The sequence below is a fragment of the Lontra canadensis genome, unplaced genomic scaffold, assembly GCF_010015895.1.
Source record: "Lontra canadensis isolate GAN:19392208 unplaced genomic scaffold, GSC_riverotter_1.0 scaffold1, whole genome shotgun sequence".
NCBI lineage: Eukaryota > Metazoa > Chordata > Mammalia > Carnivora > Mustelidae > Lontra > Lontra canadensis.
In genome coordinates, this window is record NW_022630995.1 from 166,090 (window position 1) to 185,970 (window position 19,881).

General features: G+C 40.4%; 1 protein-coding gene across 3 annotated transcripts; it reads left to right on the forward strand.

Annotated features, from left to right (window-relative positions):
- The first annotated feature begins 404 nt into the window (after positions 1-404).
- On the forward strand, positions 405-19,332 carry ABRAXAS1 (abraxas 1, BRCA1 A complex subunit). Of its 3 annotated transcripts, XM_032876103.1 has the most exons (10): positions 405-539; positions 2,240-2,330; positions 6,348-6,384; positions 9,684-9,750; positions 11,149-11,342; positions 12,066-12,185; positions 13,361-13,445; positions 15,787-15,901; positions 16,284-16,686; positions 18,622-19,332. In XM_032876103.1, the coding sequence occupies exons 1-10, from the start codon at positions 453-455 to the stop codon at positions 18,623-18,625; spliced, it is 1,203 nt and encodes a 400-aa protein (XP_032731994.1). In that variant the 5' UTR covers positions 405-452; the 3' UTR covers positions 18,626-19,332. The 3 variants fall into 3 exon arrangements, with proteins under 3 accessions (XP_032731994.1, XP_032731906.1, XP_032732069.1); XM_032876015.1 differs by lacking the exon at positions 18,622-19,332 and having other exon boundaries at positions 16,284-16,819; XM_032876178.1 differs by lacking the exons at positions 405-539; positions 6,348-6,384; positions 18,622-19,332 and having other exon boundaries at positions 2,243-2,330; positions 16,284-16,819.
- Positions 19,333-19,881: the final 549 nt, after the last annotated feature.

Genomic DNA, 19,881 nt, shown 5'->3' on the forward strand with positions numbered 1-19,881 from the left:
AGCCCCGGTGCGACCGCGACGGCGACCGCTCCGCCTGGGAAGAAGCCCCTCCGACTCCACCGCCTCCACCCCCTCCACCCCCTCCACCGCCTCCACCCCCTCCACCCCCTCCACCCCCTCCACCCCCTCCACCCCCACCCCCTCCACCTGGCCGCACCCTTGCAGGCAGAGGGCGCCCGCGCCTCCAAGGTCTCGCTTCTTCCGCGGTGAGCGCAGCGTCTGGTGCGCCGACGCGGGCCCCGCCCGCCCGCTCGGTCGCTCGCTCCGTAGCTCGCTCGGCCCCGCCCACCCGCTCCGCTCCCGCCCACCCACTCGCTCGCCCGGCCCCGCCCACCCGCTCGCTCGCCCGGCCCCGCCCATCCGCCCGGCCCCGCCTTGCCGCCGCGACGCAGAGGAACGGGCTCGGCGCGCCCCGCCCCTGCACCCCCTCGCGGCGCGGCGCCGGCGGAAGCATGGAAGGCGAGAGCACGTCGGCCGTGCTCTCCGGCTTTGTGCTCGGCGCGCTCGCTTTCCAGCACCTCAACACCGACTCCGACACGGTGAGCCGCCGGGCGAGGCGGGCTCTGGCGTCGCCTCGGAAGAGGCTCCGCGCATGGGCGTCCCCGCCGCCGTTTCTCGGGTCCCCGCCCACGAGCTTCCCGACGGCGCCCCGCGGGCTCTCGGCGCCCCGCCCTCTCCCGCTTCGGGCCCGTCCCGGGGGCGCCCGGCCGCCGGGTCTCTGGCGGGACGAGCCCCGCCCCCTCTGACCCATGTCTGTGTCCTCGCCCGACCGACGTGTCCCGCGCCCCGTTCCGCGCTCCCCGCGGTCCCCGTTCCTCGGGCGCAGCTCACTCGCGAGCGCACGGAGGGTTCCCGGCGCCGGAGGTTTCTGCGCGTTCGCCGGCCGCTGGCCGCTGGGGTTCTCGTGCGGGACGCGCCTCGCTGCCGGCTGCAGCCGGGGAGGGCTTCGCGGGGGCGGTGCGCGCCGGCGGGAGGACCTCTGACCTGGTGCGTCCGCTCGGTGCGGGGGCCTCGGGGCGCTCCGGACGCGCCCCTGGGACGGAAGCGCCTCCGTGTCTCCTCCGGTGCGGGCCGCTGGGTCGTGCCTGTGCCGGGCTCGCGGCCCCGTGCCGAGTGGCGAAGCGGGTTCTCAAGGGCGGGGCGCGGCTCGGAAACTTGCGAGAAGCCCGGGAAGTCTGAGCCTGAGCAGCAGCATCCGAGAGTTCCGTCCCGGGCAGAGCCTGCGGTTCGGCGTCTGCTGTCGCAGGGGCCGTTTCTGGGCACAGTCCCCACCAGGCTGGGACGCGTGTCGTTCGCGCGCGCAGCCGCAGGGGCCGGGCAGGACCCCCGCCAGGACCGCGCGCCGGGCGGCTCGGCGGTGCGGACCGCTTCGGAGCGCCTGACCGCGGTGTCCGCGGAGTGCGGTGCCCCTGGGTCTCTGCGGCTTGAAGCGGGAGCCGCCGGCCGTCCGCCGTGTGAGCCGGGCCCGGTCCCGCGTCTTCTCCCGGGGTTTGTGCGCGGCCCCGCGCGGTGGAACTGCGGGGTGTCACCCGGAGACTCCGGTCAAGACTCATCACTGAAACCTTCTCCTTGTGTTTTTCGTTGATGGAGGGGAGGGGGGCGTTCTTGACTCATTAGAACGAAGACAAATACTTTATTGTCTGTTGAGCGTATTGGGTCTTTCAATGTGCCAAGTGAAATGATTGAAAAACCCCAAATTCAAAGACATCGTTGCTGTTGTGGCAAACGCCTGCATTTTAAAAACGAGCAGGACCCACAGCTCCCCGTTTAGAAATCAGGCTGAATTCCAGACCTTTAATACTCTGTACAGTTTTTAATTTGCAGACTCTAACCGTTGTGTCGTTTCATAGCTCAGAAGCAGCCACTGGCTTCCAGAATCCAGTCTTTGACTAGTTATTGGGGACGTCAAGCTGCTGTTCCCATCTAGGATTTCATTCCTCAGAAACGGGAGCCTTCTCTGTCTGTCCCCAGGCTGACTGCTCCTCCTCCTCCTCCAAATATTGTGTGTTCGTTTCTGGCCTTAAGCTTTTTGTGTTCCCGGTGGGGTATTTACAGCCTCTCTGCTGTTCCTGTTTCCCAACTATTCTGGAAGTGCACCTGGGCTTGCTTTTGGGTACCTGAGGCTGTTTCCCACATTTTGTATGCATTGTGAAACACTGGGGAAATATTGGTTAGATAAGTGACTGAGTAGTTAATTCAACCACATTATTCCGTATACTGCTTATTTTTATCCTTCTAGGAAGGTTTTCTCCTTGGGGAAGTGAAAGGTGAAGCCAAGAATAGTATTACTGATTCCCAAATGGATGATGTTGAAGTTATTTATACAATTGGTGAGTCACTTATTCTGTGTCTCTTATATTTGGTGATTTATGCTGAACGAACGGGATCAGCATAAATGAGTTTTTAAATTGTTTTAAGAAACAGATAAAGCATGTTAAAGCAGATTTTGTTGCATTCATTTTTCAGTTAAAATTATGACCATGGTCTACTATAAAGCAAGAAAGAGTGTGCGACATAGGATGTATGTAAGACTACCCTGCAGAAGAAGGATGGTATAGCTCCTGTTTATATTTAAGTTGCAGGAAGGTGGCCCAGCAAGCAATCCCCCCCCCCAGAAATATAAAACAGTTCAGATAAAAACATAAAATAGTGCAGAAAAGTTGGAAGAGAAGAACTGAAAAAATACTGATTAGATCACTGAAAACCCCAAGTAGCTTGCAGAGTGTATTGGGGGAAAGACCCACCCGCAGAGAGGTTGAGGGATGGGCGGTGGATCATCTGCAGCAGATGGCAGCTTATTTTTTCAGGAAGAAGGGAAAAGGAAACATAAAAATCTATAGGGGGTTTTCTGATTACCTAATGTATGATTTTTTCCTAAGCATATATATTTTTAAACATTTTATTTATTTATTTGACAGAAATCACAAATAGGCAGAGAGGCAGGCAGAGAGAGAGGAGGAAGCAGGCTCCCCGCTGAGCAGAGAGCCCGATGTGGGGCTCGATCCCAGGATCCTGGGATCATGACCTGAGCTGAAGGCAGAGGCTTAACCCACTGAGCCACCAAGGCGCCCCTCTAAGCATATTTTGAAAAACAAAACTGGGGGTGTGGTTTATAAAAGATGTGGCATGATGACATCAGATTGTCTCATGACCACTTTCCCATGTTAAACGAGTCTCTAAGTATCATCATTGGTAACTGCATTATATTCGCTGTGGGACTTTAGCAGTCCTTCAAATAAATTATCCAGTTTTTCATTTTCATAAATTACACCACAGTGAACATCCTTAAACACTTTTCTACATTGATAATACATAGATTCCTGGGGCTGGTTTTACGGTGTCAGAATGTATGAGCGTTTTTAAGGTTCTTGATCTGTAATAGCAAATTGTTTTCCAGAAAGATTGTGTATCAGTTTATAGTCGTGTTTGTCATTTTTTTGTTTGCCACTTTAAAAGGTTAAAAATGGAAGTATATATGTAAATTTACATGTGTATGTAAATGTAGCATATTTATTTGAAGTAAGTATATAAAGTAAATTCAGTCTCCTTAGAGTCTCCTCTGCGGCATCCCCTGTTTTACAAGTATCTTTTTGCTCATTAACAATACACAGGTATATAAATGTGTGAATATATATGTATATATATATATACAAATGGGATTATCCTATACATGGATAAATATTTCCAAGATAAGTATCTCCACTGATACTGTTCTATTAGCCCACAATAGTATGAATGTGTATAATTTGCCCTTCTTTCTAATGGCTCTGTATTTACGCTGTATTTACATACCAGCATTTATATAATCAGCTGTGAATGACTTCCTATTTTTTTGTTAATACAAAACAGTATAATGATACGCATTTTTGTAGTGCATATTTCTCTATGCTTGAGTCTGTTGGAAAGTCAGATTCCTTATAGACCACTGCCTTTGGAAAAGTCATGCCATCTTAAGATTCCTCCACAATATGTAAAAGTGCCTGGGTGCACGTACTGTTGCTACCACAAAGTATTGTCCAATTTTTTAATCTTTGCCAATTTGATAAATGAAAACAACTTTAATTTGTATTTCTTAATTACAAATGAGGTTGTTTATTTCTTTGGGGGCAGCTTTTGTTTTTGAAAAAGACAGGCCTGTTGCATGCTTTGACTATATTTCAGCTAAGCTATTTTGCTTTTTCTTACTGATTTGTAAATTACATTATAATGTGTGGTAATTGGGCTTTTGTCCTGTGTTACACATGTTTATACAGTTTGTAATTTTACTTTGTTAATGGTGTTTTTTTCAGCTCAGACACAAGCTTTCTTTCTTTCTTTCTTTCTTTCTTTTTAAAGATTTATTTATTTGAGGGACAGCTGGGTGACTCAGTCGTTAAACATCTGCCTTGGGCTCGGGTCATGATCTCAGGGTCCTGGGATCAAGCCCCACACTGGGCTCTCTGCTCCCTGGGGAGTCTTCTTCTCCCTCTCCCTCTGCCTGCTGCTCCCCCTTTTTGTGCTTTCTCTGACAAGTAAATAAATAAAACCTTTTTAAAAAAATAATGATTAAAAAAAAGATTTATTTATTTAATTGGAGGAGGGGCAGAGGGGGAGAAAATTTTAAGCAGGTTCCACGTGGAACCCATGCGGGCTTAAATTTCAGGATCCTGAAATCATGACCTGACCCCAAAACCAACAGTCCTACGCTTAACCCACTGAGCCACCCAGGTGCCTCCAGACACAAACTTTAAAAGCAAACTCTTGGGGCATTTATCACCTAATTGCAAGTGACATGCTGCCTCAGGTAACCAGACATATTTTAAGGAGTTTAAGCAACCATTTATTGAACAACTCCATTGTGCTGGGACCAGTGTTAAACTTCAGGGTATTATTAGGCAAGTGCTGTAGGAACACTTAAGTAATTGCTCAGATTATTTTAAAATGTTGGATTACTAGATGACTAACAAATAAAATCCAAGATCTGCAAATTACTACACTGCTTTGGTTAATGAGATTTTCATCATACACATTTTTAGACATACATCAGAGTGTGTTTGGTCAGTTATCAGTAAGACTATTTCTGTTCAGTCTTGTTTTGTTTTGTTTTTTTCAGACGAGTTTATCTGAGGGTAACATCCATTTGCTAGGAGAAAATTGTCTAAAGAGGATGGTCACTTTCCCTTTTTTAAATAGACTGAATTATTTTTATTAATATACACATAAAGTCATAGAGATGATGATTTCATGTAGTTTTCTCTTTAAAGATGGCACTTGCAGGTACAAACATGCAGAGATGTCTCCAGCCTTCAGATGTTTACTCGAAGAGATTGTTCAGTAGCAGTCTGATAACGGCTTTCCTCGTCTAGCTGAAGAGTCACAGATTCTCTGTAATCAAACTGATGTCTTTGATTTAAGTGGCTAAAAAAATTTCTAGTACTCTGGCTATGATCTGACACACAATAGGACATGTCACGGAAACTATCTGAAATACATGGTTGTTAGAGTGGCCCAGTAAGTGCTGTCTGGTAAGATTTGATTTTTGACAGAAGGGACCCCTAAGAGTGGGAAGCCTGGAAGAACTTATATTCTCTTTGTTGTTTTCAAACTAATCTCTGCACCCGGAGTGGGGCTCCGATTCACAGCCCTGAGGTCAGGAGTCGCATGCTCTGCCAGCTGAGCCAGCCGGGCGCCCCAGAACTTGTTCTCTTGGCAGGTTGCTGTGTTACCGGGTGTGGATGTTTCCCTCTTGTCGTTCTCCAATAATTTTGGAAGATCTGATGGTTTGAACTGCTAGAGGGAACATTATATTCATCTTGATATTTCCTACAAGATTTATAGTGATGTCTTATGCAATAGAATTTTCTCTCTCTTGCACAGTATGTGCAGCTACCAGAATTTAGGTGTATTTTTATTGGCGAGAATAAAACTCGCTTCCTAAAAGACACTGGGTTCTTGTTTCTTAGTCTGGAGCTAGCGCTAACGAATCTTTTATGAAGTGACTACTTGGAATAGTAGAAGATAATCCCTTTAGCTGCTGCTGTTGTCAACTGGGTAAAATTAGAATATAACCTTTTTAGAACTTAACAAAAATAGAGCGACTTTAAATTCATCTCTCGTGTTGCCGTTCATTATGAAACCTGTTTAGAGGGAATGTAGTGTTCAAGTTAAGACTGAGGCGCTGGGTTTGAATTTTGGCCCCACCATTCTCTCTGCCTGTTACCTCATCTTTTAAACGGAAGGAATGATGTAACATCTGTGTCATAGGTTTGTTGTGAGGATTAAATGAGATAATGTTAAAGTACTTCATTTAATATATGCTATTCAAATGAATATTAATGTAATCATAGCAAAAAATTCCTTTTTTCCAGACATCCAGAAATATATTCCATGCTATCAGCTTTTCAGGTAAGTAGTCACAGCAAGTAAATGATCCACTGTGAAAATTACCCTCTGCAAGTGAAGTCACTTTTCATACAAAACATTTTAATTATCAGTTACACATGGTGGTATGATAAAAATGAAAAGGCTTTTTAAAAAATACCTGAAAATCCACTTGTTCATTTCAGCCCTGTCTGATAGTTGTTTCTCTGTGTTTGCTGTGTGCTTGCATTAGCCGGTCTCCACTGACTCCCAGCTGCCCGTTCACCAAGAAGGTTGCTTTTCTCACACTTAGTCACCTCACTGCATAGTGTCAGCTCACTGACTCGTTCTCATATAGCAGCAGCCCTTTTTCCTATTCTGTTATTCAGCCTGTTTCATCACTTGTTTTCTCACTTACCGCATATCTAATGTCATCTTTTGTCTGTTAACTGGTTAGGTTCTTTATCTAACCTGCTTCCCATTGCCTTCCTACAGTGAAAATTTGTTATTAGTCACACAGATTATAATAGTACTGTAGCTCTAATAGGCTATGGTATTTTTTTTAAAGATTTTATTTATTTATTTATTTACTTGAGAGAGAGAAAGCACGTGAGCATGAGAGGGGAGAGGGTGAGAGGGAGAAGCAGGCTCCGTGCTGCTCTGAGCAGGGAGCGCGATGCCGGACTCGATCCTGAGACTCCCGGATCAGGACCTGAGTGGAAGGCAGTCGCTTAACCAGCTGAATCACCCAGGCGCCGCTAGGCTATGGTATTTTTGAAAACTTTTTATTGAGGTATAACATACATATAGAAAAGTACACACATAAGTGAATTTTCATAAACACCTATAATCACAGCATGGTGTAGTTGTAATGAAATAACTTTATGATTTACATAAACTGTACTTGAAAAATCAGTGTTACTGTCTTATGGTCACAGTGTACATACACTGAGGTTGTGTAAGAATGGCAGTGGAGCATACGGTAAGAGTGAAGAAGATCTGTGATAGGGGATGACAGAAGTCAAGGCCTCTTGTGGTCTTAAACTGCTGCACCAGAAAGAGGGAGATCTTGGATAGTGTTTTGCATACAGTGGACATACAAAAATACTTGCTGAATGAGGGATTCTTGGTGGAGACTCATAAAAAGTACTTCCCTAAGGACTCTTGACCTGCAAAAAGATTAGGAATGAAGAGTGAAAAGGAAAAGTGATTCAGTGTCTATTGGCAACTGCCCTAAATAATTATAACAATTTAATAGAGCCTTATAATGGAGGAAGCCCGTCTGATCCAGTGATGAGAAACCCATGCCTCAGCCTTTTCGCCTTGTAAAGGGGAAGGAGACATAAGGAGAACCACCAGAAAAGGCTGTCACTCAGTTAAGTTTTCTACACACTTCATTTTTCCTTAGCAAAACATTAGGCCTAAAAAGTTCATGATAGAACAAATGCCGCAGAACTGGTTAGCAGTAGAGCAGAAACTAGAAGAATGAGGATTTCGTCAGTTCTGCTCCCAACAGCATACCATGGTGTCGCTTCCTTGTTTTGAATAATAGAGCTAAACATGTTAAAGCATTTTGATACCATACTTCTTGGACTCCCAGCTGGATAAGCTTTAATGCCCACTTTTATGTGCTAATACAGAGGGTGGCAAAGTATGGCCCATTTTTATAGGGCCATCTGGAATAGTTAATGTATTTTTTAAGGGTTGTTAAAAACAAAAAGAACAACAGAAGAATATGCAGCAGAGACTGTGTCCAGCAAAGCCTAAAATATTTACTCTCTGACCCTTTACAGAGAAGTTTGCCAACCCTTTTCTAATAACATTGTTTCTCAAAGGTTTCCATTGAAAAACACCGAATCACTTACCAAGAATCAAGAGGAAACATCTGGAAAACAGTCCACTGAAGCCTAAAACTCAGTCACTTAAAAAATTATGCAGTTTAACATGAATTCTGCACAGTATCATTCTATATAAAAATGTGCCTCTCCTCCCCAGGAATTTCACATAAAATCAGTATTTGCACAGAGTATATACTATTATCCTGTTGTTTCTTATATACCTGGTGTATTGCCTCATGCCCCATTTTGAGAAGTGGGAAGTGGACCAGGCTAGAGAAATAACAGGAATAAACTCTTGTATTTAGAGTATTCATGTTACAATAACAGATAAAGTGCAGGGATCTGTTTGATCAGTGGAAATCCCCTTTTGATAGCTGGAACACTCCATTTTGTCTATTTTCCCATTAAAATTTTGGGTGGAAAATTTTTAATGTAAGTCGTAAATTTTTTAAAAAAACATTGCTTAGGGGTGCCTGGGTGGCTCAGTGGGTTAAAGCCTCTGCCTTCAGCTCAGGTCACGATCCCAGGGTCCTGGGATCGAGCCTCGCATCGAGCTCTCTGCTCAGCAGGGAGCCTGCCTCCTCCTCTCTCTCTGCCTGCTTCTCTGCCCTAGTTGTGATCTCTATCTGTCAAATAAATAAAAATAAATAAAATCTTTAAAAAAACAAAAACAAAAAACATTGCTTATATTTAGAATATATTTTTTTCAGTTTGACATACCTAAATTTTTTCAGTACAGATTAGAACCACCAGTAAAAGCCTTATTACAGTGAATATTGTTTACAAAGGAGTTTGCATAACGGGTATTTCACCATCATAGAAAAGAATATTTTTGATTTCAGTGAATGTTAAAAGAGGAGAATATTATCTGCAACCCCTATTATTGGAGAAGGAAGAAAGCTGAAAGTAAACACTTTAGAATCTTTTAGAATTATCCTTCCAATTCTTCCTACATCTTTGACCTTCCAACAGAACAAAGACAACTAAAACAATATCTAAACACCTTGTTCCCCCCCCCACTCAAAAAAATCCCAGAACGACCAGCACCTAAAGTGCTTCTCAACTTAATAGAAGTATAGCTTTTGGAATTAGCAATAAACTTTGTGTTGTTGTGTTTCATTACTCATACGTTCTTTTGTATGTATCAATATTGTAAAAAAAAGTTTTAATAAGCAGATTGTGAATGAATTGTGAACTGGCTATGTAGACTTTAAAACTTTTTATATTTAATGGATAGCTTGTTTTAGGCTTAAGAAAATATGATGCCCAAATTTATTTCTTGAAATTTCTCCATTCCTTTTCCTTTCTTGTTGTTTATGGGCCTCACATTTCTACCACTTTAAGTCTGTTAATTTGAGAAATTTCTCTGTTACTATTTTTAGAACTTGATCTGACCAGCAAGTGGGTATATGGATTTTGGTTGGGTAAGGAGTAACTAAAATTAAAAGTGCTAGTAAAATCATATTTTTAGCCTATTTGAAATGCTTTTAATTTTGGCTTTTACAGCTTTTATAATTCTTCTGGTGAACTAAATGAGCAAGCACTGAAGAAAATATTATCAAGTGTCAAAAAGGTATTCCCTGACTTACTTTTGTTTGGTATTACATGTATTATTTTCAGCCTGAAAAACATCTAATACTTTAACAGAATTTTTAAGCAACAGTTATCTTCACAATGTCCTATAAGCAGGTGAGGAAAGTCTTGTTGTTCAGAAATTCAAAATTGTGCTCTGAGAGCAGAACTAGTCATTCAAAGTATTACTGTTGTTCTCCTCCTCAACTATTCTAATTAGCATTGATCTCTTCCTCTTCTATATTCCTACCACACACCTTCCCAGTACCATTTATTCTAGGACCTAACTCATTACTGTTATTTTACATAGCTGGAGTTACTAGCACTTTGCTATATAGAACCTCATTTGAACCCTCTACACATACTTGGTGTTAAGACTTGTTGAGTGATCAAAATAGGGTTTTTTTCCAAATACAAAATGGTGAGGAAGGGAGGGTTCCCTTCTTAAAACATTTTGATCTCTGAGTTGAAAATAAAAGTAGATTCAGTAAAATTTAAAAACCATCCTTTGATGAAAATTTTTTTTAATATTTACTTTACATTTTATTATAAAATTACATTATATTTTACATTTAAAATGTACCTGTAAAAATTTTTTGGTTTTAAAAAGAAGAGAACTCATTTTAATTTCCTCAGTTTAAATGTACAGATACAACACTTAGTTGCTAAAGTCGTCATACACAGATCTCGAAGCAAAGCTGTTGCTTTCATCTTATAATTACCAAGTTCTCAGCGAATGAGATTTATTTTTCCAGTTTAAAAAAATTTAGTAATACTTACAAATTTGTTCAGCAGATGTTACAGTTTATAAAACCATTTCATAGGATCTTACTCAGTTTTGAAACCTGCTCTGTGGGGGAGGGGATATCATTTCCATATAAATTTCAGTTAAAAGTTGTTGGGTTCAGTTTACTTATTTAGCAAACCAAGTACCCAAACAGGGCGTTAACTTGTTTTCCTTGACATTTTCTTCATTTAAATTTTGACTGAAAACTAAGATTTTAAAATAGCAAATACCTCTAGGAGCTAGAGGAAGTTAGGAATTTTTTTTCTCTGTATTGACTAAAATAGTAGCCATGTAACTGAATGGACTATAATGTAACTGAATGACTATAAATCAGTTTGCGTACTTTAAAAGTAAAGTGTAGGGATGCCTGGGTGGCTCAGTCCAGTTGGGTGAGTATTTGCTATTTTAAAAATAAAATATTTTTAAAAATAAATAGAAAAAAGAGTAAAGTGTATATTGAAGTTTGTGCTTTATCTATGCCCCAAATCTTGCTAAATTTAAGAAAGCCATTTGTAAGGCTGTCAACTTTATTGCTTAATTATGATAGTAAGACACACAGTAATTATAACCATTAAGGTATACACCTGATTATTTTTTTGTATTTTCTCTCAGGCTGTGGTTGGTTGGTACAAATTCCGACGTCATTCAGACCAGATCATGACATTCAGAGAGAGACTGCTTCACAAAAACTTACAAAATCATCTCTCGAGCCAGGAACTTGTTTTCCTGCTGTTAACACCAAGCATAATAACGGAAAGCTGCTCTACTCACCGGCTGGAGCATGCCTTATATAAGCCTCAGAAGGGGTCAGTGTTGGCCATTCACTGGCTATTTTAAGTTAATAGAAAAATATACCCAATGCTTTCATTTTACTTTTAGCCTCTTACCAAACATTTTCAAATATTGTTGCATTAGTTTGTCACAATAACCCTCCAAAGTTGGTCTGCCGTGTCTCTTATAGATGGGAAAATGAAGGTTAGATAAGGAAATTAGAAGCCCGGTATGGAACGTTGACATGCGTTTTGGCACGGAGGATTTGTTATTATTTCCCACGAGGTAGAGAACTGGTTGCAGAAGGACATGACGTGGAACCAAGCCTAGGTACTTGAGCAGCTTTTCTCTAACTCTGCAAGGAAGCAAGGTCATTCTTGATGGCCCACCAAAATGAGTTAACACCGGCCCCAAGTTATATAACATTCTCGTGGAATATGAGGATTAAGTAAAAGAATACCAACTAATTTTATTATTAATGGAAGACAGGATAAATCTCAACAATTCTGCCTATTTTTACATGTTAAAATAGCCATTCACACAACTGTCTTACGCAATGCACATTTCACGGTTTTTAAAAGGCATTTGCCTCAAGTCAATACATTCTATCTCAGGTAAGTGGTTTAGAATGGGGTTTTTTTGTTGTTTTTTAATCTTACAGGGGAAAGGTACTCTGTATATAATATGTGTAAGTTTATATAGGTATGTAATAGGTGGATGCTAATATTTCACTTTAAGTTAAAATTTTATTTCTTCAGACTTTTTCACAGGATACCGTTAGTGGTGGCCAATCTGGGCATGTCGGAACAGCTGGGTTATAAAACTGTGTCAGGTTCCTGTGAGTCCACTGGTTTTAGCCGAGCAGTAAAAACACACAGGTGAGGTTCTTCAGCTGCTTTCCCACTAAACTTATTCCTGTTCATGTTTTGAAATTTATTTTTTATTACACAGAATAAAAACGAAAGGAGAACTAATGACCACCTTACACACGTAAACCAGAGTGTTTTTACTTTCTCCGTATTTCCTTCTAGCACTTGTCCATTTATAATATACAAAAAAGGAGGGTGTTTCACATCCTGTGCAAGTCCACATATGTACTCTAAGAATAAACAGCGTCTCAAAATAATTTTCTAAGGCCGCGATTTAGATTATAAAGGCATGAAATTAGACTGAATATTAAATAATGACAAAAATATGAGGCTTTAGCCAAGATTCACTCATACTGTATAGGCTACTGAACTGTAACTTTTTTGTGGATTTTTTTTTTTTAGATTTTATTTATTTGACAGAGAGATCACAGGTAGGCAGAGAGAGGGGGTGGGAAGCAGGCTCCCCACTGAGCGGAGATTCATGGGGCTCGATTCCAGGACCCTGAGATCATGGCCCGAGCCGAAGCCAGAGGCTTAACCCAGCGAGCCACCCAGGCACGCCAATTTTTTGTGTTCTTTAAGGGAATAATGTCAGAAATTACACTGGGACTATAGAGTGCTATAGTCCCGGTGGAAACGGAGAGTGGAAACTGAGAATAAGGGACTCAATTTTTATTTACTTTTGTGTCCCCACAAGGATTAACCATTTTTATAGAAACTGAATACCACATTTCATTGATTCTGAGATGCAGAGTTTTACGTCTCAAATTGGGGTATTTTATAAACTATGCCTTAGCTCTTTCCTTTTTTTCCTTTTTGTTATATAAAATAATGTTTCTTTCAATCAGTGATGACTTAAATTCAATAAAATATTTTTTAAATTGACTGGTCCCCAGTCCCCATTGCCAGGAAGGAAACCGTTTTCTCCCCCCTCCCCTTTCAGTCTTTATTTTTACTTACCTTCTTTTGAGTCCTGGCAATAGAACTTAAAAGACTTTGAAGTCTGCTAATGGGAAGATAAATGAACTAAGTTTTCTGATTGATTTTGCCGTGAACAAGGGGGTTCACGAAATATGGTCCCTACAAAATGAGTAAAAAGAATCTTTTCAACTACGGATATATGTTTCATTGTGGCATTAAAGTGACTTCTATATATTTGCCTGACAAAATGCTAATTTTTGCAGCTCTGAATTTTTTACAGAAGATGGATCTTTAAAGGAGGTACATAAAATAAATGAAATGTATGCTTCTTTACAAGAGGAATTAAAGGTAAGTTAACATATCAAACACTTAAGGACTACTTCGAGAGTCCTATCAAATCGATAACTGAGATCTTTAGGGATAACTTGGCATTTGATTAGGGTTGTATTTTTATAGTGGTTTAGGTTCAGTAACAAGACCTCAGTGTCAGTGGCCTACAAAAACTGAAGTTTAGTTTCACTTACATTATATCCTGGCTGCAACTGCACTCTTCTAAGTGCTGTCTTCATTCGGGATCCAGACTGAAAGAGTACCCACATGAGGGCCGTGCTCTTCTCATGACAAGGGAAGAGAGCAAGAGAGCGGAGTCATTTCACAACAGCTCTTAAAACTCCTCAGAGCTGGCAGGTCACTTCCACTCACACTTCATTGGCCAGATTATGTATCCCTATTTCATGGCAATAGATAGGGATACATATAATCCTTTTTATATATGTATAAATATATATAAATAGAATATATAATTCCTTCCCTAATATATATTATATATAATTCCTTCCCTAAAAAGGGAAGCAGTATTTGAGAACAAAATAATCTACCACCGTGCTAAATTCTATCTCATTGAATCAGCTGGAGAAGTAGACCTCAAGATGGGATTAGACATGTAAGAGATGTATTAGGCCTGAGAAAGATAACAGGGGGGAGGAGCAGGAGCAGGCAAAGAGAGTTGTAATGCTGAGTCTGACACCGGAGAAAGGAGACAGACATTTGGGTAGAGAGAGCTTTAGACTGCAGGGCCAGAGTGGTTTCAGCCAGGTTGCCGAGGACTCCGAGCAAAGCTTTCCTACTGGAATGGATTTGTACTAATAGCCCACTGTGTTCAGTCACTGGTTAAGAGCAGCCTAGGGGAAGCGTGGCTTCAGTAATGGACCCAAAATGATGGTAGCTGGGGCCTTTAGTCAACTAGGCTTCTCCCAAATGGAGATGTGAGTAGTATATTCCCTGGCCACCACATTCATCGATAAGGCAAATTAAGAGAAGTGAGGTTAATACATTTTACACTACTAATATTGCTCACTATTTTTTAATGTGAATGGTAATATGGGAATTTTAGAAAACAGAAACATCCAGAATCCCATCATTGTAACATAACTATTTTCACTTTGCCATATTTTCTAGTTTTTCCCTAATATATAAATGCTTTTACATAGTCGACAATGATGGAAACTTACAAATTTCTGCCATGATTTTTATTTAACGTCATGAAGCATTTTTCATTTCAAAAACATTAATAAGCATTTTTGTTACATATTCTTTAGTTCTTTTTAATGGCTATGTATTTCATACAGCAATATATTAGAACTTTTATGTCAAAGTACTAACTTGGCCTAAAACAAGGAATGCAGAGGTATGTTACAGGAACTGTAGACAGAAAACAGCCGAGCTTCAGGAAGGAATTAGTACCTTACTTTTTAGAACTTACTTTTAAATTAGAACTTTTAAATTAGAACTTACTTTTTCCCCTTGTGTCTGCACATTGGTTTCCTGCATAGTACCTACAGATCTGTTTGTTCATTCACTGGCTAACCAGAGAAAAACATTAAGATCTGTTCAGAAGATTGGGATTTGTCTGCTGGCTATGTGCTCTCTCTGCTTGGGTCAGTTAGGGTGAAAGTTGGTAAAGGGGTTACTGCTAAACTTTTATGACATGGTGCACAAGATGGTGAGAAATAGGCTGGGCAGATAATCCTAAAATATATCCATTTTAAAACTAAGCATGAAGTAAAAAAGTAACATTCTAAAACTAGATGCAACAACATATTACCCTATAATTAGAAATTAGTTACTTTTGAAGTATACCAAGAAACATCTTATATAAATTTTTATTATTTCCTTAAAATACATTCCCAAAATGAAATCGTAGAGTCAGAGGGTATTTTAACTAGTACTTTAATAACTGATAAGGGCAGTCTGCTTTTCAAAAGTCATTTCTTATATACTAATTAAAAATCTGTAACAGTTTTTTCATAACAAATAAGTTACTTTTTCTTATTGTCAGTTTCTTAATGTTAAATGTTTGCAGTAAATGTGCATCTCTCAAAATACTGTAGTATTTTTTGTTCCAAAGTGACTGAAATATTTTTTTTATTTGTGTCTTATCAAGCAGATAACTGGTGTGATAAAGCTGTGTATAAATGGGAAGTTACTACATCTGGAAAACATTTTATAACCTATAAAGCACCATATAAATGCTTGTTGAGTTCCTTCAGAAAATAGCAAAATAAAGTGTTTATAAAGGCTAATAATACTTGATACTGTGTACCACAAAGGATTTCCTGTACTTTGTGAACCTAGACTGTAGTACACAACTTGAATTTTATCCATGCCCTTAAATTCTTTTATTTGGCAGAGTATATGCAAGAAAGTAGAACACAGTGAGCGAGCAGTAGAGAAACTACTAAAGGACGTAACTAGATTGAAACGGGAAATTAAAAAAAGAAAACAGGCACAAATTCAAGCAGCACGTAAGTAAAAAGTTCACACATCACTACCTTCCATGCGTTAAAAAAAATTCTCACTGATGTGAATTACAGGTGAGCTGACTACGCTAACTGATCATCTGCCTTAGGGTTAAAAATAATTGTTTTCTTAATACTCTTAAATCCTACTGAATAAAGGTATTTGTAGCTAGACTATATTGCTATTAAAAAATACAACTTAAACTTTCTTTTAAAATATAGTGGTGTACAAATTAGAATTTGGGATTATGCACGCCATTTTTCTCAATTTAGAGGATTTGATGTAACCATTCAGTTAAAGTCTTTTTAACTTTACTGAAAAACAGATTGCTACAAAAGCTTTGTAGAACAAATATTGTATGTTGAACGGTTGTTTTATTTTGTTTAGGAGAGAACATCGAAAAAGACCCTCAGGAGAACATTTTTCTTTGTCAAGCTTTACGGACCTTTTTTCCAGATTGTGAATTTCTTCATTCATGTGTTATCTCCTTGAAAAATAGGCATATTTCTAAAAGTAGCTGTACTGCCAACCACCAACTCGATGTGATAGACAACTTGACCTTAACGGTAGAATACGCGGACATTCCTGAAGCCAGTGCGGCTAGTGGTGCGCCGCAAATGGTTAAACGTAAAGCTTTAGATCCCGATGATGGATGGCAGTTCAAGAAGTCACGGCCATTGGAGATACAAGACCAACCATCTAAAACAGATACTGATAGTAGTAATCAAGAAAAAGCATCCACAACAAGCAGCCCTGAAACAGATGAAGACGTTGAAAAAATGAAGGGTTCCGGTGAATATCCACAGTCTCCTACGTTTTGATCCTTTCAGGCCAGAAGGACATTGTTAATTGGCTGAAGGGTAAAGCCATTTATATTGTTTATACTATGTTTAGGTATTTGCAGTAATACATAAGTTCTGGTACATTTATTTTTTAAAGCACTTTATTTTAAAACCATAACCTTTTTTGTCCACGCCCTTCCCCGCCTTTGTTAAAGATTTTAAGTTATTTCTGCACCCAACATGGGGCTTGAACCCCCAACCATAGATCAAGAGCTGCATGTTCCACCGACTGAATCAGCCAGGCGCCCCACCCTTTTTTGCTCCTTTTACAAAACTGTTGAGGGAAAAGCTTAAATGATACTTTTAAACTTCTATAGCATTCTTTAGAAGTGGGAAAGAAAGACTAGCCTTATTTTCACAACAGAAAAAAGATGTCTAAAGTTAATATGAAATGTATTTCATTTTTATCTAAGTCATTGCATTTCCTGCTCTTTAAGTTATGATAAATGGCTAGAGTTGCCAGATAAAATGCTGAACAACATTAAAAACTTACTGTTTAAATGAGTAATTGAATCTGAATTGGAGTTCAAATTTAATTACATGCCCTATATTTCTATTTGCTAAATCTGGTAGTTCTAATTACGGCAGAACTGTAATGCAGCACAAATCTCTCTCCCTAGTCTAGATCCCTCTACACAAAATTGAGTGAATCCAGAATTTGAGTACAGAACAAGCCTGGTAATGCAGTGTGTCTGAGATCAGCAGCTGGTCAAGTAGCTGAAAAGACCAGTTAAAATGGGACTCAAAAATGGTACATACGTGTATCGGTATACATACGTCTATCACGGAGATTTCATTGCAACATGAAGCAGAACTGTACGTTCATTTGTCAACCTTTTGTTGTAGGACTAGGAACTTCTCTGTGGGAATATTGGTGTTCCTGTGTAAATCACATACATGATTTAACCTTTACAATTCCCAGTTTTAGTTTCTTAAGAGTGAAGAATTTAAAGAAACTTTTGAAAAGCAACCCAAGTACAAAATTTTTTTTTTTTTTTTTTTCATTTCATTTCACGGCACCCTCCTACTTGCAGCTTTCTTCAGTTGTCCTAACCACACCTAATCTGACTCTTTTTCTTTTCTTTTTTGCAAGTCTTTCAAAAGCATTTACTTCATTTTCATTGCAAGAATAACTTTAATTCTCATACTTCATCAGTACAGTGACAGACAAAACTAACACAGGTCTGGAGACAGAACATCTGCCTCTTGGCAATGCAAAACTCAACAGATTTGAAGAGTCCTGGACTTCAGTATGATTTTGAGTTTAACTCACAGTTTAACCCAGTGAGTTGGTTAAGTGGAAGTTGGCATAGAGAGCTTTTATTGTTTTTTGTATTCGTCTTTTCCTTAATTGTGAGAATTTTCCACGAAGCTTATACATCAAATGAAGCTTTCATGTTTTACTCACTGGATGAAATGCTGAACACACACTTTGACCATTTTACTAAGTAACAGAACAAATTCATAGCTATTATCAAGACTATCTTTTATCTATAACATGCCTTAGTTACCATGGGGTGCTAATGAAGCCCACATTAACAGCAGGGATGCTCTGTACCAATTATTGAGTTTCTGTTGGGATTCTTTTAACTGGTTACCTAAGAAGCACTGTGGTGTCTTAACGGGCAGGAGGAGGGGTAATAGGTTGGCAGTCTAAAGCCTAATTTAAAAATAACCATAAACAGGGGCACCTGGGCAGCTCAGTTGGTTAAGCATCTGCTTTCAGCCCAGGTCATGAACTCAGGGTCTTGGGATCGACCCCCGCATCAGACTCCCTGCTCAGCAGGTAGTCTGCTTCTCCCTCTCCCTCTGTTCCGCTCTAAACCGCCCCCCACCACCACCTTGTGCTCTCTCTCAAATAAATAAATACAATCTTTTTTTTTTTAACCACAAACATCACTAGAGCATTTAGAACATCACCTAAAACATAGATAAAGACTAAATGCAACCAACAAATGAACTACTGGAGGAAGTCCCTGAAAGCACAAGACTGCTGGTTGGCCACCAGCTGGACTGAAGCAAAGGTTCCTCACCCACTCCCATCCTTGGACTGTACATTTTGCCTACTGTTCCCACAGTGGAAACTGTTGCAAGGACATAGCCTTGAGAAAGTAAGGTGTTGACACCATATGGATTGTGTGTGTGACTGAACACAGTTAAGGCCTTAATATAAACTAAGACTAGCAGGCAGGTGCGGAGATCTACTTGGCTTATGGCCACCCAAGACAAACTTCTAAGTTCCCTTGTTTGCTAAGGGAAACTTAGAGATCTTGGAGTTACCTGCCCCTTCAGTCTCTCCCTGCCCTCCATGTACCAGTTTATGAGCCAACAGATAAAACAGGCTAGACATATGTGAATAGATATCTCCTGAGGACAATAGATTTTTCAAAGGCTGCTTAAAAGAAATGCCTTCATACAAAGTTCAATTTGCTAAAACACTACAGAGAGGTAATGCATTTGGCTTATACTTGTGCACAATGATCCATCATCTTTGAAGAAAGAAATGCTAAATTTCAGAGAATCTTGCTGAGGTCAGTACCAGCTGAACTTCCATAATTAAGTTTGATGACCCAAGTTTCAAGGTATTAAATGAAAAGAAGAAAAAGGGTCCCGATAGGTCATTTTTCCCCAATTCTCATCTTTTGGTGATTAGCCTATCACTGGAGTAAGACAGTTCTAGACCATCTGCCTATGGATCATTTTAAAGTACGCTACCAAGTTCTAAGACCGACGAGCCCAGGAGTAAATCTGAGGTCCTATGACTGCTCTACTATCCATCCCCATGTAACATCTCTACAAAGGAAAGAACCAATGTCCTAGCCAGGCATACTTCTCTTTGCGAGTTAGAAAATCTGAGCAGGGGTTCCTGGGTGGCTTAGTCATTAAGCCTGAGTCTTCGGCTCAGGTCATGATCCCAGAGTCCTGGGATCAAACCCCGCCATCAGGCTCCCTGCTTGGCCCGATTCTGGCCTGCTTCTCCCACTCCAGTTTCCCCTGCCTGTGTTCCCTCTCTCCCTGTCTCTCTGTCAAATAAGTAAATAAAATACTTTAAAAAAGAAAAAATCAATTTTAAATCCATACCCTGCCATATGGAATTTGTACATTAACATTAGCATTCTACCTTCATGCACCAATATCCCTAA

Bases quoted from the DNA above. Each gene is read 5' to 3' on its own strand.
- ABRAXAS1 (XM_032876015.1), top strand. From the start codon at position 453: ATGGAAGGCGAGAGCACGTCGGCCGTGCTCTCCGGCTTTGTGCTCGGC. The intron at 6,385-9,683 runs GTAAGTAGTCAC...TGGCTTTTACAG, and splicing joins CCATGCTATCAGCTTTTCAG to CTTTTATAATTCTTCTGGTG. The intron at 9,751-11,148 runs GTATTCCCTGAC...ATTTTCTCTCAG, and splicing joins TATTATCAAGTGTCAAAAAG to GCTGTGGTTGGTTGGTACAA.